Consider the following 24,572-nt stretch of genomic DNA (forward strand, 5'->3'; position numbering starts at 1 on the left):
GAAAGAAACTTTTGTGGTTCCGAATTCACCCTCTGTGGCATGTTGTTTCAACAGCAAAATGGACTAAGACAAGAGGCAGCTAACAGTTTCACTGGCTGCATACAAGTAAAGCAGAATATTAAAGAAGCCCTTAGAACACCAGATGGGAATGGAGCGGTTTTGAGATAGGGAAATATGAGAGGTGCTGTGGGTCAGAAACCAATGCTCTGCAAAAGGAAGTGGGGCCTGTAGGGACGTCTATCATACATACATAGCAAGGAAGCAGGGGACCCACTTCTTCTCAAGATGTAATAAGCCATTTGTGTAAAATTACAATGGGGAACGGGGATGCAGAGACCGCATGAGAAGAGTCTAAGTCTGGAGTAAAGACCCACACAAACTACCCAAAGCAGAGGCCTGGAAGTAACCTAGGGCTGTAAGAGAAAAAAAAGTCAAGTTTGTTAGCTTATCTGTTAGGTAACTAAGTTAGAATTAAAAAAAAAAAAATCTAGGCCCCAAGGGATTCCAAATTTGTCAGAGTAATAACCAGAAGAATAAACGAACTCTTGGCAATAATTTCACAGCCTAAAGGATGTAGACAAAATTTAAAAATACAAACCAAAAGCAAGCAAGCAAGCAAGCAAGCAAGCAAGCAAGCAGAAAACCATGGAGAGTTGGGGCGGGGCATGACAAAAACAACAAAAGAACACCGGATTGCTGGAGAGGAAAGGCTGTCCCTGGTTATGTAATTGTTCTTGGCTGCCCACATCCACGCCTTATCTTCTCTTCTGATAAGAGGGAAGCTCAGGCCGCACCAGGAATCAGCACACGAGTGCTCAGGAGAAGCAGCAGACAGCTGCAGATGAAAGGCTTGCAGAGGCTGAGCCACTGCTCAGTGACTGGAATGGGGAATAAGCATGGGAAAGAGAGAACGAACAACTGACTCTTCCCAAAGTCAAACTGTGGTCCACGTGGACATTCCTTCCTGAACTCCTTCATAAAGCAGCTAATTGCCAAGGGCTGAACCACGCCTACAGTGCCTGTTCCAGGTCCCAATTAACCATCCTCCTTGCTCACTTCTGCCACAATTCAGAGGCTCTTGACACAAAACGAGTACAGTGCTCAAACCAAGCGAGACTAACTTTTTCCTCTTTTAAATGGCACTCCTTACCACTTCAAAAACACAAAATGTCCATAGCACCTGCTCTTGGGCATCATAATATATGTGTAGCCAAAAGGATGAACAGTTCACCCTGACAAGCCAATGCCTTTACAGTACTGCAGGCATTTCAGGAAAACCCAGAGCAATACATGACAATTTCTCCCAACTTTGGATACAGAGCTACTTGACCTACCTCGATAAAAACAGAATAGACCAGAAACCATAAGTGATGGTCAGTCAGCACTGAGTAGGATAAGAACTATAGTGCATACACATTCTTCAAAGTATTCCTTGTGGATTAAACAGAACTCTGAAGCTGTTTCCTCAAAGAAACACCTACCAGTTAAGTACTTAGAAGGTACAGGTAACCTTACCACCTTCCACAGTTTTCCATGGCTTTGAGGCTAAAGCACTAAGTAAGCTCTTAAGCAAAGCATGGAGGGTCTAACAGACTGCCCTATTCTTTAGCCACGCTTGCAGTCCTCGTGTGAAGTCAAAGTCTGCAGCACTACCTGCAGCAAAGACCCACTCCTACTCCCCAGTTGGTATGCAGAAGTCCTTCTCCACGACCACCCACTCTATCAGACCACAGAGCTCTGGAAATTCTGTTCAGTAACGACAATTCGTAGCCACTCCCCAATACAGGTAAACAAGAAAAAGAAGCCTCTAGCCGATCCAAACCCAGGGTCTGCCTCCCAGCATGCAACTGTATTCAATAAAGCCTGAGTTGTGTTTTCACTATCTCCCAAAAGACTGTCTGGTATAAATCTACTGTAGCTTCAGCTTTACTGACCCATCGCTAATGCCATTGGTCCTACTCAGGCTGGGCTGCCCTCTCCCATGTCCTTTGCAAACCATCACTCTTCCCCTTTCTGGACACACATCTTCCTACCAACCTGCTGGGCTTTCATTCTTAGCACAACTGTCATCCCAGCTCACTCATCACTCATGCCTTCCACATGGTGTTGACATCTGCCTTTCAAATCCTCATCATCCCAGGTCCTGCCTAAGGAGTAAAAGAGTTCCGAGAACAGACTCTGGATGGAATCACACTGCCCGAGTCAGACAAGTAAGCTGGGTAGCTGGTCTTTTTTCTCCCTTGAGTTTCTTCTCTCTAACAGGGATAGTAACAGTACCGCATAGACTTGTTATGTGGCTTGAGAACAACAGTCTGTAAAGGGCTCAGAATAGCACCTGGTACACAGAAAGTATCAGTGAACATTAGCTGTTGCTGTTAACACCATCGTGTTAACGGCCATCTCAGTTCCCACACAGACAACCGTTGTTTTTAACAAAATCTCAATCAATAAAGACTCAAACCTGTTAGTTCAGAGGCAGAGGAAGCACCAGCTGACCTTCCTACTCCTCCTCTCTCCTACTGTGGCAAAAGTCTCCTCAAACTTAGTGTCCTCGCTTCTCTTCCCTCTGCGTCTCTCTATCCGTCCATCTTACTCTCTCTGTTTTTTTCTTAATCTTTTGTTCACTTCCTGTCAACGGCCTGGTCCCTCCGCCTCTAGAACTATGGTTGACTTTATTTACTTCTGTTAACAATATTCAAGCAGACAGTTCTTGGATGAAAGGTGTGTGCTAGGACTGAGCCACACCACAGCTAGAAGCAGGTTCCCAGTAAACAATGCACTCGGGTTCACAGCGTGATCAACAGACAACTCACTGATGCATCCTGTGAGGCTGCTTCCTGTGGTTTTTCAACTAAACCTCGCCATATGCTCCAACAACATCTTCCACAGCTGTGCTTCAGATCCTGTCACCACCAGAACTTCTACAACCCCAAATCCTAAATTCAAATATCTTATGCTCTGTATATGGCCTCTTGCCCTTCCCATAATCACTGTTCCTGGTTATCTGCTTGACCATGGAAACTTCCAAACGACAATCTTCTGTATTCTACCAGTGAGCCCATCCTACCTTTGCCTCCTTTCATATCTTTTTTATTCTCTGTCATCCACTCCCTTGAAAACCTTAATTTCCATGCCCCAATTTACTTTTGCACAAACCACCTAGCAAATCTCCTAACTTGGATGAGTCAAACTACCAGCCTTTTCCTGGCAGGGTTGCTGGAAGCTACTGAGAAGAGGCACATGACTGGAAAGATCAGCACACTACTGTACGGTCTCCATCTTTAAGACTACTTAGAAGGAAGGCTTCCTATTTCCTTACCTAGTTTGCCATCTTCTGTCTGTCACAAAGGCTACTTCAGACCCTTGCCATTCTCCCTAAACCCCTGATCTTCCTGTCTATTGCCCACCTACCCCTACCCTATCTGTTTCTGCTTCCATTTTCCATAATCTACCACACTTCAGAAGAACCAAAGAATGACTTAAGACTTCCTTTAGTGGGGCTGGAGAGATGGCTCAGTGGTTAAGAGCATTGCCTGTTCTTCCAAAGGTCCTGAGTTCAATTCCCAGCAACCACATGGTGGCTCACAACCATCTGTAAAGAGGTCTGGTGCCCTCTTCTGGCCTGCAGACATGCACACAGACAGAATATTGTATGCATAATAAATAAATTAATTTTAAAAAAGACTTCTTTTAGCAAACCTATCAATATTCACTTTAGTTATATCCATGAAATCCTTCCTCTATATCACAATGAAGGAGGTATCCTACTTATGGCTAATCCCATGGTTAAGACTAAACCAATGCTCTGTATTATTCTATATTAACCCCCACTCCTACCCATCCTGTCAGGCAGAGTCTCTAAGGTATGGTCCCTGGACCAGAGTACTAGTGTTCTCTGGAAACTTAGAAAATCAAATCTTAGAGTGGGGCCCCACTGGGTTAGAGCCCAGTGACCTGTTTTGAACATAGCCTTCAAGTGAAGTTGATGATGCTAAAGTCCGGGGATCCCATACCTAAGGGAATTCTTGGTTACTCTCTTTCCTGTATCCTTCACTTACTTTGATAGTAAAGCATCTCTCTTGTCGGGGAGGCAGAAGCAGGTAGATCTCTGTGAGTTCAAGGTCAGACTGATATACAGAGTGAGTTCCAGAACATGCTCCAAAGCTACACAGAGAAACCCTGTCTTGAAAAACAAAAACAAACAAACAAAAAAAAAAAAAAAGGAGCCGGGCGGTGGTGGCGCACGCCTTTAATCCCAGCACTCGGGAGGCAGAGGCAGGTGGATCTCTGTGAGTTCGAGACCAGCCTGGTCTACAAGAGATAGTTCCAGGACAGGCTCCAAAACCACAGAGAAACCCTGTCTCGAAAAAACCAAAAAAAAAAAAAAAAAAAGGAACATTTCACAAGATAAAACCCACCTGGCACCACTGTTGGCCCAAGAACCTATCTATAGCAAGCCAGGTCATAGGCCCTAGAGGAAAACTACTACTGCTTTCCTGCTAAGTGGACACAGCATTAAACTAACTCCTAATGATTTAGCCCCACACCCATAGATTAGTGCACCTCTCATCAGAGAAGCTTCCATTTGCAGTAGGTGATGATTAACTCAGACTCACAACTAGGTGCACAGAGGAAGAAACTGCAGAATGTTCAAGAATGTTCAGCCTTTCAACGCAATGCCCATCAAAATCCCAGCAAAATTCTTCAAAGACCTCGAAAGAACGGTACTCAACATCATATGGAAAAGCAAAAAACCCAGGATAGCCAAAACAATCCTGTTCAATAAAAGAACTTCTGGAGGCATCACAATCCCTAACTTCAAACTCTACTACAGAGCTACAGTACTGAAAACAGCCTGGTATTGGCATAAGAACAGACAGGAGGACCAACGGAACCGAATAGAAGACCCAGATATCAATCCATGCATCTTCCAACACCTGATATTGATAAAGAAGCAAAAATATCAGGTGGAAAAAAGAAAGCATATTTAACAAGTAGTGCTGGCATAACTGGATATCAACATGTAGAAAAGTGAAAATAGACCCATATCTATCACCATGCACAAAACTCAAGTCCAAATGGATCAAAGACCTCAATATAAGGCCAGCTACACTGAACCTTATAGAAGAGAAAGTGGGAAATACACTTGAATGCATTGGCACAGGGAACCACTTCCTAAATAGAACCCCAGCAACACAGACACTGAGAGAAACAATTAAGAAATGGGACCTCCTGAAACTGAAAAGCTTCTGTAAAGCAAAGGACATGGTCAACAAGACAAAATGACAGTCCACAGAATGGGAAAAGATCTTCACTAACCCCACATCAGACAGAGGTCTGATCTCCAAAATATACAAAAAACTCAAGAAATTGGACACCAAAAGAACACATAATCCAATAAAAAAATGGAGTATAGACCTAAACAGAGAACTCTCAACAGAGGAATATAAAATGGCTGAAAGACACTTAAGGAAATGTTCAACATCCTTAGTCATCAGAAAAAAAGCAAATCCAAACAACTCTGAGATTCCATCTTACACCTGTAAGAATGGCCAAGATCAAAAACACTGATGACAACTTATGCTGGAGAGGTTGTGGGGAAAAGGGAACACTTCTGCATTGCTGGTGGGAATGCAAGCTGGTACAACCCCTTTGGATGTCAATGTGGCGATTTCTCAGAAAATTAGGAAACAACCTTCCTCAAGACCCAATAATACCACTTTTAGGTATATATCCATCCAAAGGATGCTCAATTGTGCCACAAGGACATGTGCTCAACTATGTTCATAGCAGCTTTGTTTGTCATAGCCAGAACTTGGAAACAACCTAAATGCCCCTCGATCGAAGAATGGATAAGAAAAATGTGGTACATTTACACAATGGAGTACTACACAGCAGAAAAAAATAACGACAGCTTGAATTTTGCAGAAAAATGGATGGAACTAGAAAACATTATTTTGAGTGAGGTAACCCAGACACAGAAAGACAATTATCACATGTACTCACTCATAGGTAGTTTTTAAACATAAAGCAAAGGAAGCCAGCCTACAAATCACAATCCCAGAGAACTTAGACAACAATGCGGACACTGAGACTTACATAGATCTAATCTACATGGGAAGTAGAAAGTAGAAAAAGCCAAGATCTCCTGAGTAAATTGGGAGCATGGGGACCTTGGAGAAGGGTTGAAGGGGAGAGGGGAGAGGCAGGGAGGGGAACAGAGAAAAATGTAGAGCTAAATAAATATCACGGAAAAAAAAAGAATGCTCAGCCTTATATGGAACATATACACTACCCTGTACTCCAGAGGCTCAGAGACGAGGGGAAGGAAGGCTATGAGCCAGATGCAGTGGATGACTATAAGGAAACTGTGTCTTCTGGACACAGCAGGGCAGCTGCGCCTCTGAACTCACAGCATGGAGAGGAGAGTTAGGCTCTAAGTTCCACCCCAGCCAAGCGCTATTGGCAATTATTAGCTGCTGGGAGAGAAAAGGTCAGTTTTCTCTAATAGTATAACTCCTGAGAAGTCACCCATGCTCCAGTGGAAGGCCACACATCAAGAATACCTGGGGGCTGGCGAGATGGCTCAGCAGTTAAGAACACTGACTGCTCTTCCAGAGGTCCTGAGTTCAATTCCCAGCAACCACATGGTGACTCACAACCATCTGTAATGAGATCTGGTGCCCTTTTCTGGTCTACAGGCAGGATACTGTATAAATAAATAAATAAATAAATAAATCTTTTTTAAAAAAAGAATATTTGGGCAACACAAGTGGGACTTGATAGATGTTGTTTTTTATTTTATTGTTTTTTTTTAAGGGCACAAGTTGGGCAAGCAGGAAAGTGGGGGTGCATTGGGAGCAGTCAGGGGGGAAGAGTGAATATGAGTGAAAACAAATGAGATGAAATCCTCAAAGAACTGATACAAAGTTTAAAACAGCCTGGCTGTGGTGGTGGTGGTGGTGGCTGCGGCAAGGCAGCAGTGCAAAAGCAAAATAAGATGCTGAGAATCCAGATATGGCAAAAAAAAAGAGAAAAAAAAAGAAAAAAGAAGCCAAGTGCTTCCTTCGACGTGAAAATGTGAAAGATCTCAATTTAATAAGGAAAAAAAGATAAACTGAGGGTGCTATTATAAAATCTACATTAAGAATAAAATGTCAAGGAAGGTAGTGGTGGTACATGACTTTAGTCTCAGTAGTCAGGAGGCAGAAGCAGATGGATCTCTGTGAGTTTGAGGCCAGTCTGGTCCACAAAGGGAGTTCCAGGACAGCCAGCATTACAGAAAGAAACTCTGCCTTAAAAACAAAAACAAAACAAAACCAAAAAAAAATTTAAAAAAAAAAACAAACGATCAAACAAACAAAAAGAAGAAAAAGGCAGGAGTCAGAGCGATAGCTCAGCAGTAGAGTATTTGTTCTTGCTAAGGACCAGGGTTTTATTCCCAGCAACCACACAGTGGCTCACAATTGTCCAGAACTCCCATTCCAAGAGATCTGATGTTCTGCTCTGACCTCTGTAGGAACCAGGCACAGATATGATATACACACATACATGCAAGCAGAAACTCACACAAATAAGAGTCTTTAAAAAAAATAATAACAATAAAGCCAGGCAGTGGTGGTGCACACCTTTAATCCCAGCACTTGGGAGGCAGAGGCAGATGGATCTCTATGAGTTTGAGGCCAGCCTGGTCTCCAGAGTGAGTTCCAAAGCTGCAAAGAGAAATTCTATCTCAGAAAAAAAAAAAATAAGGTGATGTCAGGCAGCAGTCTGTCCAGAGAACCGGTACTAATTTCAAGGGTCTACTGAGGTCCTGAGAACATCCTTCCCTGGAATGAGGGAAACTGCTGTCTTTCCCTGCTTAAAGTCCTGAAGGACTTCCCACTGCTTAGTGATAGAGTACGTGCCTAACATGCATAGGGTTAGGTTTTGTTAATGCCATAATCACATGCTATAGAAAGACACAGACTGTCTTACACACCTTCACACTTCTAGTGCTTTAGAGAAGTACTTCTCACTGACGGTAGGTTTCCATAAATGGCCGTGGGTACATTAAACCAAGAGCAGTCATCTCTAATGCTTCAGTTAAAGGTTTTCCTAAACAGTAAAGCTGGCTTCCTATCCCAGGCCTGCTGCATGAGGCAACCTGCTTAACCTCTTTGGGCCTCAGTTTCCTCACTGGTAGAACAAGGCTAATAATACCTATTTGGAAATATTGCCATGAAAACTAAACAAAATGACACGGTACAGTGATTAGGACACACAGTGCCTGGCAAGTAGTAGCCTCCCCACTCAGGTTTCAACTTGACAGAGACAACTAGGACAAAACAAATACAAAAATAAGTCACAGTAATCAAGGCAGACCGAGCACAGAATGAGTCATTCCTTTTAATCATTTGCGCAGGAAGATCAACAACGAAGAAACATAACAAGCAGCAGAATAAACTCTACTGGTAGCATGTTCCTTAGCATATAAGCTTGGTGAGAATTCCCCCCAGACACTTCTAAGCTGATAGACTTCCTGCATCCCAGCCCAGCAGGTCAGATCTTGGTCCACAGTACCAGGTATAGTTTTTTCAAACTGGAATAGAAGCCAGCTCATAAGGAATGTGTTTATAGGCAGGAGATGGAGGAGGAAAACTGACTGCAGCTACATCAATCGGCTGTTTTGCTATCTGGCAGAACACACTGCAACGCCATTGGTAGAGACTCACACCCACACAGCTGCACTTACCTGTAGCCAAGAACCAGCTTAGAATAGATAATGAGCAGTTTTTCTGCTTTAACCAAGCAGCTGTCAGACTTGCATAAAATGAACATTCTTAGGAACTAGGAAGAAATACCGCCCAGTTTTCCACATACACTGGGCCTGTGAGCACTGGCCACAGTATCAGTTCCAGTGCTCACGCAGGAAGTGAAAGAGTAGATTTAAGTTCTACTCCCTGGGAACCTGCTTACCTCTACAGAGGCGTTGGGACTCACAGCACCTGCTTCCTCCGAGCCATTCAATTGAGAATCCTGCACCGCTCCAGGTAGAGTCACTTCACCGAGATGATCTCTCTTCTGACGAGCCCTGGTTAAACTCTGATGGTCATCAGAGGACACAGCGAGGGTGAGGGGAGACCTGGCGAGGCTCTGCCTCCTCCAAGACGTCCTGCCCCAGCCTAGCCTCAGAAGAAGTGGCTCATCATCTTCAGGTAGAAGGCCCAAGCCATTTGCAGTTTGGGATTTTTGAAAAAATATCACCATGGAATTGGAAGAGTCTGTCCTAAAAGGATGGCAGCTTTGGGGCTTGCTGCAGTCAGCCTGAAAACACATCCTGTCCAGCCACCAAAGAGCATGACAGGCAGAGTCCTGGCAGCAGGCAGTCCAACAAGCTTGGAAAGACAGGCTTCCTTTAAGAAGCCAAAGGTGATTTTCTCCCCCAGTTCTCAAGCCAACTCCAAAGAGTGTCTTCCCCTGCTGGCATCTGCTCTCATTAGCATCTAAAAACAAAGAATGAAAATGCTTTAGGATGAAACCAGATGAGATTACTCTTCCTTAACGAGCTGGAACACCAGCTTTTGGGGCTGTTTTGAAGACAGGTTTGTTGTTTTATTGAGACAAAATCTCACGACGTACCCTAGATGGCTGGAACCCATTACTTAGACCAGGCTGGCCTTGAACTCACCTTGCCTCCTGAGTGCTAGGATTAAAGGTATGAACTGCCAAGCTTGGCTGAAGACAGGTTTTTAAAAGATAAGAAAATCATCTATTAAATAGAACAGAGGGAAAAAACATTTTATGACTCAGGATATTTTAGTTTATAAGACAATTGTTCCACATCCATGGAGGAGGTTCCATTCTCAGTGAATTTCTGTCATGGAAGGCCTTTACAAAGAGTCATAACTTATGAAACAAAATATAAAACAAAATTTTAAGGACTGTTCTGATAAAAGGGTTTGGCCAGAGTCCCCAGACTTGACCTTCTACTTGCCTCCAAGGTGTGTCAGGGACAATGGGCTAAGGGACCAGAAGTGTAGGTAGATGGATACGCTGTAACATTTTCTCTACTGAACCACCAGCAACACAAGCTAAGCACTCCTGACCGCATGAGGTAACACACACAAGTATTTTCTAATCAGCTATGTGCCAGTCACATGACTTTGCATATCATTCCATCAGCCAAAGTAGTGATGAAAATTACCAAAATCAAGGGAGAAATATCCTAGCTGGATTATCTTAATGACAAGCCATACCATTCCAAATAAATCAATGAAAACATGCAATAGTGTTCTCCTGTATGTAATCTAGATAATAACATGATCCTGGATTCTCAGTTGAACTATTTCAGGCATGAAATTGATCTTCTTGATCATTGCCTATGATGAAATCTGTTCTAAATGAAAGTTGTTGTCTTAGTCAGGGTTTCTGTTGCTGTGATGGAACACTGTGACAAGAAGCAACTTGAGAGGAAAGTTTGTTTCCACGTACACTTCCATGTAACAGTTTATCATCAAAAGCAGGTAGGGCAGGAATTCAAGCAGGGCAGGAACCTGGAGGCAGGAGCTGATGCAGAGGCCATGGAAGGGTGCTGATTACTGGCTTGCTCCCGATGGCTTGCTCAGGAACATAGGCCACCAGCCCAGGAGTATCTCCACCTACAATAGGCTGGGCTCTCCCCTCATCAATCACTCATTAAGAAAACGTTCCACAGCCTAGCAAGGGTGGCTCATGCCTTTAATCCCAGCACTCGGGATCTCTGTGAGTCCATAGTCAGCCTGGTCTGTTCCAAGAGCTAGTTCCAGGACAGCCAAGGCTGTTAAACAGAGAAACCCTGTTTCGAAAAACCAAAAAAAAAAAAAAAAAAAAAAAGAAAAAAAGAAAAAAGAAAAAGAAAAAAGAAAAGAAAAGAAAATGTCCCATAGGCTTGCCTTTCCATAGCTAATCTTACAGAGACATTTTCTCAATTAGGTTTCCCTCCTCTCAGACGACTAGTTTGTGTCAAGTTGACAAAAAAGTGGTGTGGGACAATTCTGTATTCTGTCAATGTTTTAAATAAATGCTGATTGGCCAGTAGCCAGGCGGCAAGAAGTATAGATGAGGGAAGGAGAACAGGAGAATTCTGGGAAGGAGGAAGCCTATTCCTCCCCAGTCCTGTCCAGACACCGAAGAAGCAAGATGTGACCTACCCCACTGAAAAAGGTACTGAGCCATGTGGCTAGTATAGGTAAGAATAATGGGTTAATATAAGTTATAAGAGCTAATAAGAAGCCTGAGCTAATGGGCCAATCCGTTTATCATTAATATAGACCTCTGTAATTTCTTTGGGGCTTACCCGCTAAGGGAACCTGGCAGGACAGAAACCCCAACAAGCAGGCCCTCATGTTACATAAAAGTAGCCAGCACAAAGTCTTCCCTCCAGCCCACCCCTCAGGGCTAGAGATTAAACAGGGCCTCAGACATGTATATAAGTACTCTACCACTGGACTATCTCTTCATCCACTTTTAATCTTTTACTTAGAGATACAGTCTCACTAAGGGGTTCAGGGTGGCTCTGAACTCACTGTGTACCAGGCAGACACTGAACTTGAATCCTTTCAGTCTCCCTAAGAGAAGGATTACAGACCTTCCTGTTTTAATTCAAACTTACTCTGTTTCCAAGGATAGCCTTAAGCTCCTGATTCTCTTGCCTCCGACTCTGAGGTGCTAGAGTTGCAGTCATGCACAATGCCCAACTCAGAATGCCTCTTTAAACTTCCTGTTGACCCTTAATAGATGCTCTCTTTCATCAGTTTAACCCTGTCCCTGAAGTTATAATTCAAAAACCATATTAAATGCCAGGTGGGTGGGACTCAAAAGGCAAAGACAAGAGTTGCCCAGAACAAGCCAGCTAGCTGTAACTATGAGCTCTGTTGGATTATGAGACCTGCCTCACAATGAATATATTGAAAGAGTGATAGAGGATGATTCCTGACAACCTCAGACCTCCACATATACTTCCGCAGAAACACATGCAAGCTTATAAAAATGGAAAAAATAAAATGTAAATATATATAGATGTGTGTATACTTGAAATACCGATAGGAAACATGCAATAGAATCAAAGCACTGATGAATAAATGCATCTGCATACACACAGAACTGAAAACACACTAACTAAAGCAACTGTTCATTGGGCAAAACCAACCTGACTCCCACGAAATTCTCACTAAGTATCCAACAGGCTAAATGTGGACACTAATCAACTGCAGAATGAAAAGATAAAGGTGGTCTTCTAGACTACTGAGTCACAAGTTCTATGTATGAAAGCCAGCCTACCATTAATCTCTGAAAAATGTGAGATACATTGGCACCTAATACCAGACAAGGCAATTTAGAAAACCAGGAAAAAAAGAACTTCCTTAAGAAAACATGAACAGCCGGGCGGTGGTGGCGCACGCCTTTAATCCCAGCACCCGGGAGGCAGAAGCAGGCGGATCTCTGTGAGTTCGAGGCCAGCCTGGTCTACAAGAGCTAGTTCCAGGACAGGCTCCAAAACCACAGAGAAACCCTGTCTTGAAAAACAAAAAAACAAAAAAAAAAAAAAAGAAAACATGAACAAATAACAATTCTGAAACAAAGATGAAGGAAGTTACCAAAATATTCTCAGTGTCCTTATCCATCTTCCCACAGTCATCTGCAGCATGTGTCTTGGTAAGAGCTGTGCCTACAGTCATTGCTATGATCAATAAATTGTGGCTTAGTGATTTATAAACTTTGCTAAAAGCTGGTAGAGTGGCGCACACCTTTAATCCCAGCACTTGGGAGACAGAGGCAGATGAATATCTGAGATTGAGGCCAGCCTGGTCTACAGAGGGAGTTCCAGGACAGGCAGAGCTGAGTATCACTTTTGCAACAAGTATCTCTGTAATCAGGTTCATGTTCCTGTCTGTTGCCTTCAGTCCAGGGAATTGTCCTAGCACAGTTATTATAACTGGCATTCAAGTAAAGAATCTGGCATCCATTGCCAGACAAACCAGCCTCAGACAATCCCTATGCTCAGAAGAACAGGTCTGAGCAACACATAAAGAAATGAAGGGGGGCTGGAGAGATGGCTCAGTGGTTAAGAGCACTGGCTGCTCTTCCAGAGGTCCTGAGTTCAATTCCCAGCAACCACATGGTGGCTCACAACCATCTGTAATGAGATCTGGTGCCCTCCTCTGGCATGTGGGCATACATGGAGGCAGAATGTTGTATACATAATAAATAAATAAATATTTTTTTTTTAAAAAAGAAAGAAATGAAGAAGTCTTCTGGGAAAAGGATGAGACCACCCTCTGTTTTCTCTGCCTAGCTCTTAGAAACATCAGGCTAACAGACACTCTCCTGCTGAAGGAGCTACTGAGGAACAGAGGAGAAAGCTATGATGGGTGAGATCTGTATAGAAAGATATTCAAAGCCGGGCGTTGGTGGCGCACGCCTTTAATCCCAGCACTCGGGAGGCAGAGGCAGGCGGATTTCTGGGAGTTCGAGGCCAGCCTGGTCTACAAGAGCTAGTTCCGGGACAGGCACCAAAGCTACAGAGAAACCCTGTCTCGAAAAACCAAAAAAAAAAAAAAGATATTCAAGAAAATATTCAAGCGGAATCTGAATGAGGTGATTGGAGTAACCAGACTGTGGATATGCTATATCTGTCAACAGGAGAAGATGGTTAGGATTAAGTAGAGTAAGCAGCATTCAATTGTTGCGGGATACATGATAACACTGTGAACTCCAAGTCTGCATTTGTGTTAGTTCAATAAAATCAACCTTGGGTCAGGAAGTGGAGTTAGCAACTAGTTTACAGAAAGTAATCATAGCAAGTCAGAGGGTGTCGGGAAAACTGATAGGGAGATGTACAGGAAGTAACAGGGAGGGACTTTTGGTTTAGAGCAATGGAAGAGACACTCTGAGGTGGTGAAGAGGGAAGGTCAGTTAGTTGCTCCTCAATCTCTCTGAGTAACAGATTTTCACCCCAGCCTTTGATTCCCAAGTATTTATTGGTAAATAGAATGGTAGAGATTCAGTTAAATGGCAATGGCAGGAGGTGGATCCAGCAAGATATAAAAGTCCCACCAGGCAATGCTAGAGAAGTGAGCCAGTAACTGTAGCCACAGTCAGTAGATGAAACAGCAGTAGACTCAAGTTTAGTAGCTGTGTTGGAAATAAAACATCCAATTTTCAAAAGAGAAGAACACTAACATTTGCAAGGGACCACAAAAGGAAGTCTGGCACATCGCTGGATGGCCAGACAGATCCAACATTTCCAAGAAGAAAATTCCCTCAATTATGAAGTAACCAATCATAGGCTCAGTCTGTTGACAGGTTAGGACTGGGATCTAGGGTTCTATGGGGATTCCTAGATAAGAAATATTGGTATAATGTTTGAATCTGGGAAGACATTTCTTCTTATGTGCATGAAGAATGATCACTAACTTGTGATTACGTCTCAGTGATTCATCAGTACAAAGAAGTCTAGGGATAAGCAGTGGTGGCATAGGCCTCTGATCCCAGCACTTGGGAGGCAGAGGCAGGTGGCTCTCTGTAAGTTCAAGGTCAGCCTGGTCTAAGGAGTGAGTTCCACAGTAGTTAGGACTACACAGACCATCTAGTGGTGAGTCTCACTACGGACTCTGGCTTATAGGCTGCAGCTTGTACTTTTGGAAGGACCTGCTCCACACCAACAGGTCTTCCCTCTGGTTTATGGCATGTTTTCCTAAGTTCCTTATAGATCTCTTTTTAGTTGTTTCTCATTTTGAACCACTTGACTTCACTTTTCCTGAGTGGCTGTACAATGTGCCAGACTTCCTTTTGTGGTTCCTTGGGGTGGAGGGTCTCTGGAGTTGAAGAGATGGCTCAGTGGCTAAGATCATGTATTGCTCTTGCAAAGGATGAGAGGTTGGTTCCCAGCACCCACAAGGTGACTGATAACTGCCTGTAACTCAAGTTCCAGGGGACTGAACACCCCTTTCTGACCTTCTAAGGCACTGCATTCAAGGGCACCAACCCATATTCAGATACACGTATATAGACATAATAATTAAAAATAAAATCTTTAAAAAAAAATCTCTGGGCCACGCTGGTATGTTTTTTCATTTTTTGTTTGTTTGTTTTTATTTTGGTTTCTTGAGACAGGGTTTCTCTGTGGAACAGCCCTGATTGTCTTGGAGCTCACTTGTAGTTCAGGCTGGCCTCCAACTCAGAGATCTACCTGCCTCTACTACCAGAGTGCTAAGATTAAAGGTGTGCACCACCATCGCCCAGTAAGCTTGTGTGGTTTTTGATTTGAGGACTGAAGTGGAAGTTTCGAGGAAAGGTTTGCTTTTTTCAGTTGTGTGTCAGTGTGTGGATGTGTGTGTTCACTCACAGAGTAAGTGGTGGTCAGAAGACAAACTGATGGAGTCAGTTCTCTTCTTCCACAATGTGGTTCTTACAGATGGAACTCAAGTCATCAGGACTGGCAGCAGGCACCTTTACTTGCTGACTCATCTTAACACTCCGAGTGGGAATCCTTTTAATATGGTAAAAGTTCCCATATGTAATTAGGTACCTGCCTATGTGTGTGTAAGTTCCATGTCTCAGGAAACCCTTATCAGAAGAAAAAAAAAACAAAAACACACTATTCTCTCTTTTGTTTTCTATTTTTGTGAGGTATTATTATTATTTTATTATTATTATTGAATGGGAAAATATTGTGACACTCAAAGTTTTGGTGTATTTTTTTTTCTAAATTAAAACATCTCTTGTACTTTGTTAAACTTAAGGGAAACCCGTTAGGAAGACCTCAACTTTTTTTTTTTTTTGGTTTTTCAAGACAGGGTTTCTCTGTGGCTTTGGAGCCTGTCCTGGAACTAGCTGTGTAGACCAGGCTGGTCTCGAACTCACAGAGATCCGCCTGCCTCTGCCTCCCAAGTGCTGGGATTAAAGGTGTGCGCCACCATCGCCCTGTGACCTCAACTTTTATTAGTCATCAAATAATACATATAGGAAAGAAGCCCTATCACCATGTAAATGTGGAAACATTCTTTGCTGGCTGTGTTGAAACTCACTCTGTAGAGCAGACTGGCCTACAATTTACAGAGATCCGCCTGCCTCTGCCTCCCAAGTGCTGGGATTAAAGGCGTGCACCACCACCGCCCAGTTCTTCTTTTCCTTTTTAAAATGCTTATTTTTATTATTTTTAATTTTGAGTGTGTGAGCATACAGAGCGTAGGTCTCTGAAATCAAGTTATAGGCAGCTGTGAGCCACCTGACTCAGATTCTGGGACCAGAGCAAGTGCTCTTAACCTCTGAGCCATCTCTCTAGTCCTACTTTTTTGCATTCCTGGTATTTTGTAGCCGTGTTCTTTTTTCCTGCGATAGGTTTTAGTTTATTAGATTTATTGATTTCTCAAACCACATTTTATTTTCATTGATTTTTTTTCCCTCTATTGTCTTTTTGTTTGTTTGCTTTTTGTTTCCTTAATGGCTCTTAATGTATTATTCTTTTTCAATGTTTTATAGATGCATAAATCATTGGTTTTCTATCATAAAAATTGAGCCTGCTGGATTTGTTAGTGCATATTTTCTTCTTCTTCCTCCTCCTCCTCCTCCTCCTCCTCCTCCTCCTTCTTCTTCTTCTTTTTTCCAAGACAGGGTTTCTCTGTATAGCCCTAGCTGTCCTGGAACTAGCTCTGTAGACCAGGCGAGTCTCAAATTTAGAGATCCACCTGCCTCTACCTCCTGAGTGCTGGGATTAAAGATGTGCGCCACCACCACCTGGCTAAGGGGTAGTACATATTTTAAGCCCACAAGTTGGGAGGCTAAGGCAAGGGATCACTGTGCGCTCCAAGCCAGTCTGAGTTACAGAGCAAGATCCTATCTTTAAAAGAAAATAAAGTTTAGCCATTAATTACATAAAACACACAAACAAAACAGTATTTTATCATTATTAAATGCTACTTAATGTTGCTTAGTTACTTTTCTCATTGTTGTGACCAAATACCTGAGAAAAAGGAACCCAAGGAAGGAAGTTTGTATTTGTCTCCAGTTGGGCAGAGTGCAGTCCACTATGGAGAGGCATGGTCTGTGGTGCTGACCAGCAACTAGAAGGGAATGGCGGTACTCAGCAGGCTTTCTCCTTTTTCTCATTTTTATGCAGTCCAGGGCCGGAGCCCATGGGCAATGCCATCCACATTCAGAGTAGGTCTTCAATTCAAGCCCTCTGGAAATACCTTCACAGATACACTCAAATGTGTGTCTCATTAACATGCTAAGTGCTTATTAATCCAATCAAGCTGACCACAGAAATAAGTCATCACATGGGTGGTTCCACTGGGTATTCAATAAGTAGAAACACAAGGAAACAGTTTGTCTCCAGCCGTTCACTAGATGAGAATGATGAAAAGATAATTAACCATCTCAAATAGACACTAGTTCTAACTTCAGCTCTGAACACCAGTTACTAAAAGCTTAACCTTTGAAGGACAACTTAACTTCTCCAAGATTCAATTGCTGTTGCTCTTAGAAAACAGTCTGTGAGAAGAGGGGGCAGGGGCACTGGGGGAGTCAATATTGGATTCCAGAAGTAATGTGGATAAAAGGTGAGGTGAAAATAAACTCCAATTTTAGATCAGTTCCTCTTCCTGCCCACGCCTCCATAGGCTGGCTCTGCTCCCAGGGCTTAGGCAAAAGCAATATTAAATGCTTACAAAAAAGGGATTACAGTTGGTAGAACCTGAGACTGAAAACTCTTTGCGCACGGCTGGGGCTCACTGTAGGTTAGAAACATGTAGAAAGTTCAGCTAGGGTAAGAGCAATAGGCAAAGCTGATCACTGTCTATAATGATGGCAAAGCAAAGAAGACAGAATTCCCATGTGTGTTACCCGAATGATCCCCAAAGCAAGAGGATCTGGAACTAGCAATGCTTATTCTCATTACTCCTCAAAAGGCAGAATTCTAATAAATCTGGCACAAAATCTAGACCCGGTTTCATAATTCCAAGTAGCAAAATGGAGACTGCAGAATAAATGAATTATTGCCAGAAGGAAATTCACTAAATACTTTCAGTAAGCTGTGAACAATTCTAGAAATATTTAGAAGCACTGCAATTGCCTCTGGCATTCTTAAAACTCAGGCAGGTAACAAGTCTGAATTCAGGAGCAAACTTGGAGACTCCACTGACTGGCAACCGCACAAAACACCCACTACCTCAAAAGCCACATTGAGAATGTACCCGGGGAATTGAACCAAATCCATCATAGTGCATCCAAAGGGAAAGGCTATGGTGGTGGAAATATGAATAGGGACTGGAGTTTCTTCAGAAAAGAAAAACCCAGAGCAACTGCTAAGTTCTTCTGTGGGGTGGGGGTTTTTCTGCAGAAAACAGCACAATGAGGGCATTTTATAGGTAAAATCTGCATATTTCAGTGAATGTTTAAATTTATCAGAGCTAGCTGGGCAGTGGTGGTGCACACCTTTAACCCCAGCACTTGGGAGGTAGAGGCTGATGGATGTCTGTGAGTTCATGGCCAGCCTGGTCTACAAGAGCTAGTTCCAGAATAGCCAGAGCTGTTACACAGAGAAACACTGTCTCAAAAAACAAAACAACAACAACAACAAAAAATTATCAGAGCTAAAATTTTTATGAAGTCTCATGATTCTGTAACAATGTATAGAATTCATCGAATGTTTTTCCCTGGACCTATTAATGAACTATTATTAAGGAGTAAGGCAGAAGCCTTAAATTTGGTGCTGAACCGTGAGCTGTGGCTCTATACCATCTCCCTTCCAGCAGTCATCATCAAAGGTATGCTGCATCTCAGCCAAGATGGCCACCACAGAAAACTGGGAAACACAGGCACACTAATAGAACTGCTCAAAAACCAACATAGGGGCACGCCCACCTTCCTTTTGCTGTCAGGATATTTGTTACCTGCACACCTACTGATAAACAAATACAAAAAAATGGTGCCACATTCCTCCCCACACCAGTTTTCTTCTGTAGAGCACACTCAGAAGGCCAGGCAGGGGGTAACAAATCCTTCATAGGGTGTAATTAGGTATTATGAAGTTTGGAAAAGGCCAGAGTAATAACCATTGCCCCCTCTCCTCTTTCTCAAAAGGGCCAACACTTATTTCCTCAACTGCACACGTCAGACTGGAGGTAGCAGCTGCCTCACAAAGCAGTCCTTTGAAAAGAAAATAATTACTATGTGCTGCCTTCGCTGTGTGCCTAGATTGTTAAGAGCACAGTTTGTTAAATATTATGGTGTAGGTAACTTGCTGAAACTAAACTCTCCGCTAAACAAGTGTTACTAGGCTTTGATTCCTTTCCTTGACTGCAGTGTTTCCATGTTCCCATAGGCCGTTATGAGAAACTCCCTAGGACACAGATGCCCGACACATATGTCTTTGCTGCTATTTACATTAACTCTGATGATCTGTAAAATGAAAAAAAGGTTTCCACAGTTGGAGAGCTGGCTCAGTGGTTACAAGCACAGGCTGCAGCTAGGTGGTGGTGGCGCACTCCTTTAATCTTAACACCTGGGAGGCTGAGGCAGGTGAATTTCTGAGTTCCAGGCCAGTCTTGTCTACAGAAGTGAGTTTTAGGACAGCCAGGGTTACACAAGGCAACCTTGTCTTGAAAAAGAAAAAAAAACAAACAAAAAAAAGAGCACTGGTTGCTCTTCCAGGAGACTCAGGTTTAATTCCCAGCACCCTCTTGATAGTTCATGCTGTCTGTAACACCTACATTTCTTTCCTGGATGGCCTCTCTTTATCCATTTCATGAAGTCTTCCTTCTCTAAGTGCTGAGCTTGTACCTTGTAGCTTTGGATTCACAGGCTGACAGACTCTTGACAGTAGACATTCATAGAATCTCCTTAGCTTTTAAAGTTCAGCCACTGAACTTTAAATAAATAAATTTATTATTTTAAGAGGTAAAACGGAAGGAAAGGTGTCACCTCCAGTATGGATCACTTGGGTTTGAGTCAGGTTTCAATGCTGATTAATTTTCCTGGAAATAAGTTTTGAAGTTAGGTGTGGTGATGCTGCCCACAACCTCAGCACTCAGGAAGCTGAGACAGGAGGACCTGAGCAAAACTCTGTCTCAGAGAAAGAGAAGGAAGGAGGGAAAGGAAACTGAGGGACACAGAAGCACGATGAGTTGTGTAGCGCAAACTTGAAGACATGCTAAGTGGCTGAAGAGATCACTGAGCAATGAACCAGCTAGGAAATGGGCTTCCTTGTCAAAGCCCTAAGCTGGAAAGTCCTTTCGCATCACAGAGCAATTCTGTGTCTGTGAAAGGACCAGCCAAGTTTCAGTTCCTTGAGCCATCTACTTCAAATCACTCCACTCCACTTCAAGATGCGAGAGGTTTTCACCATGGAAACTTCTGAACAAAATCAGCAGTGGAGAATAGCTTCCTAGTTCACCTAGGCAGACAGTCATCTACCACTGTTGACACCTGGTCCACTACCCAGTCCTTTGTCTGAGTGACACGGACAAAGATTTTAAAACAACCCAAAGTTCTGGCCACCTAGCGAAAACATGGGAACCATTCTATCTCAATTTTAATTCAGCTTCTAACTGCTACTAATAAATGAAAAGTTTGCATTAATTGGATATAGCTGTCATTATGTTTCAAAAGGCCCATCTGTCAAAGTTTAGCCCAGAGACATTTCTCACAACCAAGTGTTAATAGAATCACTGGTATAGCTGAAAATAGTGCTCTTACCATAAAGTCACCTGCTCAGAAACAATCCAGTCATCAAGAGCTTTATACTACTTAAAGGCAGATTAAAACATGTACTTAAACAAAAAAAACAAACTGTAACTGGGGGTTACATTGCTGCATATGATGTACTCAGAATCCTGCTTTGCTTCTTCTCCCACCACTTTATGACTAAAAGACTCTCAAGAGAATGCTGTCAGCGAGGAGAGCACGCCTCCAAGCCACAGCGTGAAGGAAGCCCACACCTCTCCATGTAATGCTGCCTTTGTACTTCAAAAAGCACAGGTATCAAATGATAACAGATAAGCTTTGGTTTGTATAAAAAGGGGTAGGCTCTATGAAGGAAAAAAAATACAAAAAACCAAAAGCATCTAGATAATGCCTAGGATCTAGCGATTTCCGTGAGTTCCCCTGACAATGACATTGTCAAGATGTTGCAGTTGATTGCTGTCTCTGACTGCAGCTATTATGAGCTGATAAATTATTTGCATTCAACTACAATCACACCAACCTCCTCTGAAACCCACACAAAGAACCTTGAATCAGAGCCCTGCTTTGTTTTGGAGAAGATTTTCTTCCCCCACCCCTGGTTTGTTTTCTTATTTCTAAAGAAAAGGTCATTTAGAAGCCTACAGCAGAGACATACAGATTAAATAAATTAGCAATAAGCATGAAAGGAAACAGAGAAAACTATAGCTAGATATAAAGTGTTATTTCAGCAGGTATGGCGAATAGAGAAAAAGTTTGTCAGTTTATCCATTGAAAGCCTCTCTTTTTGCAGCATTATGTAAGTGCCATAAAAAAATTAAAAAAATAAAACATCTGCAGTAAGCTGAACTGGGACATATGAGGACTCGATACAACTGAGCTCCCAAACTTAAATATCTCAAACCACTTTTTGCTTATAGCAAATGAAGTGCAGAGCTGCAGATGCCGTCTCATCTGTGTGTAAATGAAAGCGGAGCCGTGGAGTAGTCAGTATTCTTAGAACTTCTGAGAGCCAGTTTATTTAAATTAAATCAAAACCAATCTGTATCTGTACAAAAATAATTTTCTCAGGGCTCTGACTCTCTAGACGCTACAGAGCTGCAGTGCCCTCCCTCCAACCCTCCCTCTGAGATAAACTGAAAAGAGCCGGCCAGACTGAAACCACTTCAGATGGATCCAGGAGAGGGAGGTTCAAAGGAATCAAAATAGCCCATGCCTCACCAGCCACCTGCTGTAGAAGGGCTTGGCTCCTTTCTGCCCTATTCTTTGTGCTCCCACAGCACATCCTGGAATTTTCATGCATCTGTCTTTTCTACTTCTCCTCTGCTTCCATACTGTGAACTCTAATGGCAGGAACTGGGTTTTATTTTAGCCTGGTATAGTGTCCGTTGACCTAAAAAGTGTCTATAGTATGTAATAACACTAGTTATTAGTTCTCACTAATTATTTGAATGGCACGTCTTAGAGAAGGTCTGGAGAGATGGCTCAATTGGTAAGATGCCTACTATACAAGCATGAAGACCTGAGCTCACAGCCCCAGAGCCCATATGAGAAGGCCGGGACCTGTAACCCCAGTTCTAGAAGGGGTGCTGGTGGGGAGTCAGGCAGATCCCTGAAGCTCACTTGCCAGCCAGTCTAGAGTCTAATCAATTGATGCTCCAGTTTAGTGAGAGGCTCTATCTCAAAAATCATAGGTAAGGCTAGGCATGGTAATAGTATGTGCCTTTAGTCCCAGAACACAGGAGGCAGAAGCAGCAGATCTCTGTTGAGTTTAAGGCCAGGCTGCTCCACATAGTGATTTTTCAGGCCAGTCAGGACTACATAGTGATGACTTTATCTATAAATAAATAAATACATACATACATACATACTTAGAGACATTAAAAAAAGACACCAGGCATCAACCTCTGGCCTCTAACTGCATAAGCACACATGCATATGCACCCACATGCACATATACACACACCCCACACCAAAAAATAAAATTGAAAATAATAAATACCTTAGAGAACTTATTAAAAATGTAGCTGACAGGGACACAGGATCACATGTCTGTGATAGAGTCTTGCCTAGTATGCTAGAGACTCTGAATTCAATCCTCAGTACTTAAGAAAATTAGGGTATTTCAAGCTTCTAAGTATATCAAACACTCATAAGAGCCAAGTATTACAAATATTAGAAAAGTGTAACTTGATGCAGTGTTGACATTTATGCCTCTTTATCTGGTATAGACAAGCGGCTTTCAATTTTCTTTTTGGTTTTTCGAGACAGGGTTTCTCTGTGTTACTTTGGAGCCTGTCCTGGAACTCACTCTGTAGACCAGGTTGGTCTCGAACTCACAGAGATCCCCTGTCTCTACCTCCTGAGTGCTGGGATTAAAGGAGTGTGCCACCACCGCCTGGCATTGACTTCACTTTATGACATATATTTTAATTAATTGTTCTTTATCCTATACCTCCACTTTCAAATTTCATAATTTATATATTCTACTGACAAAAATAAAAATCTGGATAAACTGGTCAAGGCTCTTGACCACTAATTATCTAACGTGAACTCTCTTTAAACACATGGCATCATTGCTGTGTTGAGTCAAAAGAAATCAATTTCAAGATTAAGTCTAGGCAGGGCACCAAAATGTGTCATGTGTCTGCAACCTCTCCCCGGCCCCCTCAGAAACACATGGAAACCCCTGGAAGTCTGTGGCACATGGGCTCTCACTCTCCACCATTTCTTCCCCACTGATGGAGGCAGCCATGCTCTCAAGTACTTCCCACATACATACAGAAGGGTGGAGGCAAAACAGCTCAATCAAAAGAGCTTGGGGAAGGAAAGAAGAGAGCCCTTGTCAGAGAAAGACTCCAGGGAGACAAGAGAACTTTTGCTTCTGCCTTAGCCATTCTGGGTAAAGAAAACTGTTCCAGGTCAGGTTTTCTGTGCTGAAAGGCCAAGCTTCCCACCCTTTAACCTTTCACAGAAGGAATGACATTAAAATCTACCTTGTTATTTTAAAAGTACCTTGTGAGAAATGTCAGCACGCAGCTTCTGAGCACACCCGGGGAGCACAGTGGAGGGCAACTCTGAAAGCCAGCAGTGGAAGCTGGTAGAGGGAACACACAGGGAGAGGGAAACTTGGCTGCTGCCATGCAACTGACCTGGCAGGGTACAGACTGCCTACCTACAAGGCAGCTTCCTTTATGCTAATTGAGACTCATTCACACCGGCAGGCCCATTTCCATAGTCTCCAGCTGACACAAGTTGCTTTCGGTCAATAAATACTGCGGTTTTTTGGAGGGGAGGGGGGCACTTTTAACAGGTAGATGGCAGTTCTCTTAAAACTGTAAAACCTAATTAGAAATGAAGACTACCAAAGTAAAACCAAATCAATGTAAACACCACTCCTCTTCACCAAGCCGGTGAACGGTCAAGTCATTCCCTTTATTACCTACGAGTGAGAGAATTCAGGAGCACACATTTGTCTCAAACTCAAATGTGTTGTTGGATTAGAATCAAAGCATAATGACAAGCATTCCTAAAAATCCCTGTCTGCTGAGTGAGTTTTCAAAGGTGAACTGGGGCAAGATACTCTGAGCACCATCTTTAGGGACAGTCTCCAGAGCGTCAAACCGGCCTTGGCCAGGATTCCTCTGCTTCATACTCTTTAGACGAAGGGTAATTCCTTCTCATCTTATAGCATTGTCTAGCTTCCCTTTGTGACTGACAGGCCAATTCAGGATGCTGGAGACTTCACCTGAGAAACAAACTTGAAACCAAAGCGACAAGAACATCCTGATGCTGGTAAGATCTTCCAGTATTGACTGGCTACATCTAAAAATGAAGCAAAGACTATACGTATAGTCCTATCTCTCCAG

General features: G+C 42.9%; 1 protein-coding gene across 3 annotated transcripts in view; it reads right to left on the minus strand.

The window, feature by feature from the left end:
- Kiaa0319l (KIAA0319 like) overlaps positions 1-24,572 on the minus strand; it is a 103,339-nt gene that overhangs the window by 58,523 nt on the left and 20,244 nt on the right. For all 3 annotated transcript variants that reach the window (XM_041652505.1, XM_041652506.1, XM_041652504.1), the window contains exon 3: positions 8,959-9,485. In XM_041652505.1, coding sequence (XP_041508439.1) covers positions 8,959-9,485 — 527 coding nt within the window. The remainder of the gene's footprint in view (positions 1-8,958; positions 9,486-24,572) is intronic.

Source organism: Microtus oregoni, unplaced genomic scaffold, assembly GCF_018167655.1.
Source record: "Microtus oregoni isolate MIOR12 unplaced genomic scaffold, Mior012 000005F_ref0000423, whole genome shotgun sequence".
NCBI classification, from domain to species: Eukaryota; Metazoa; Chordata; class Mammalia; order Rodentia; family Cricetidae; genus Microtus; species Microtus oregoni.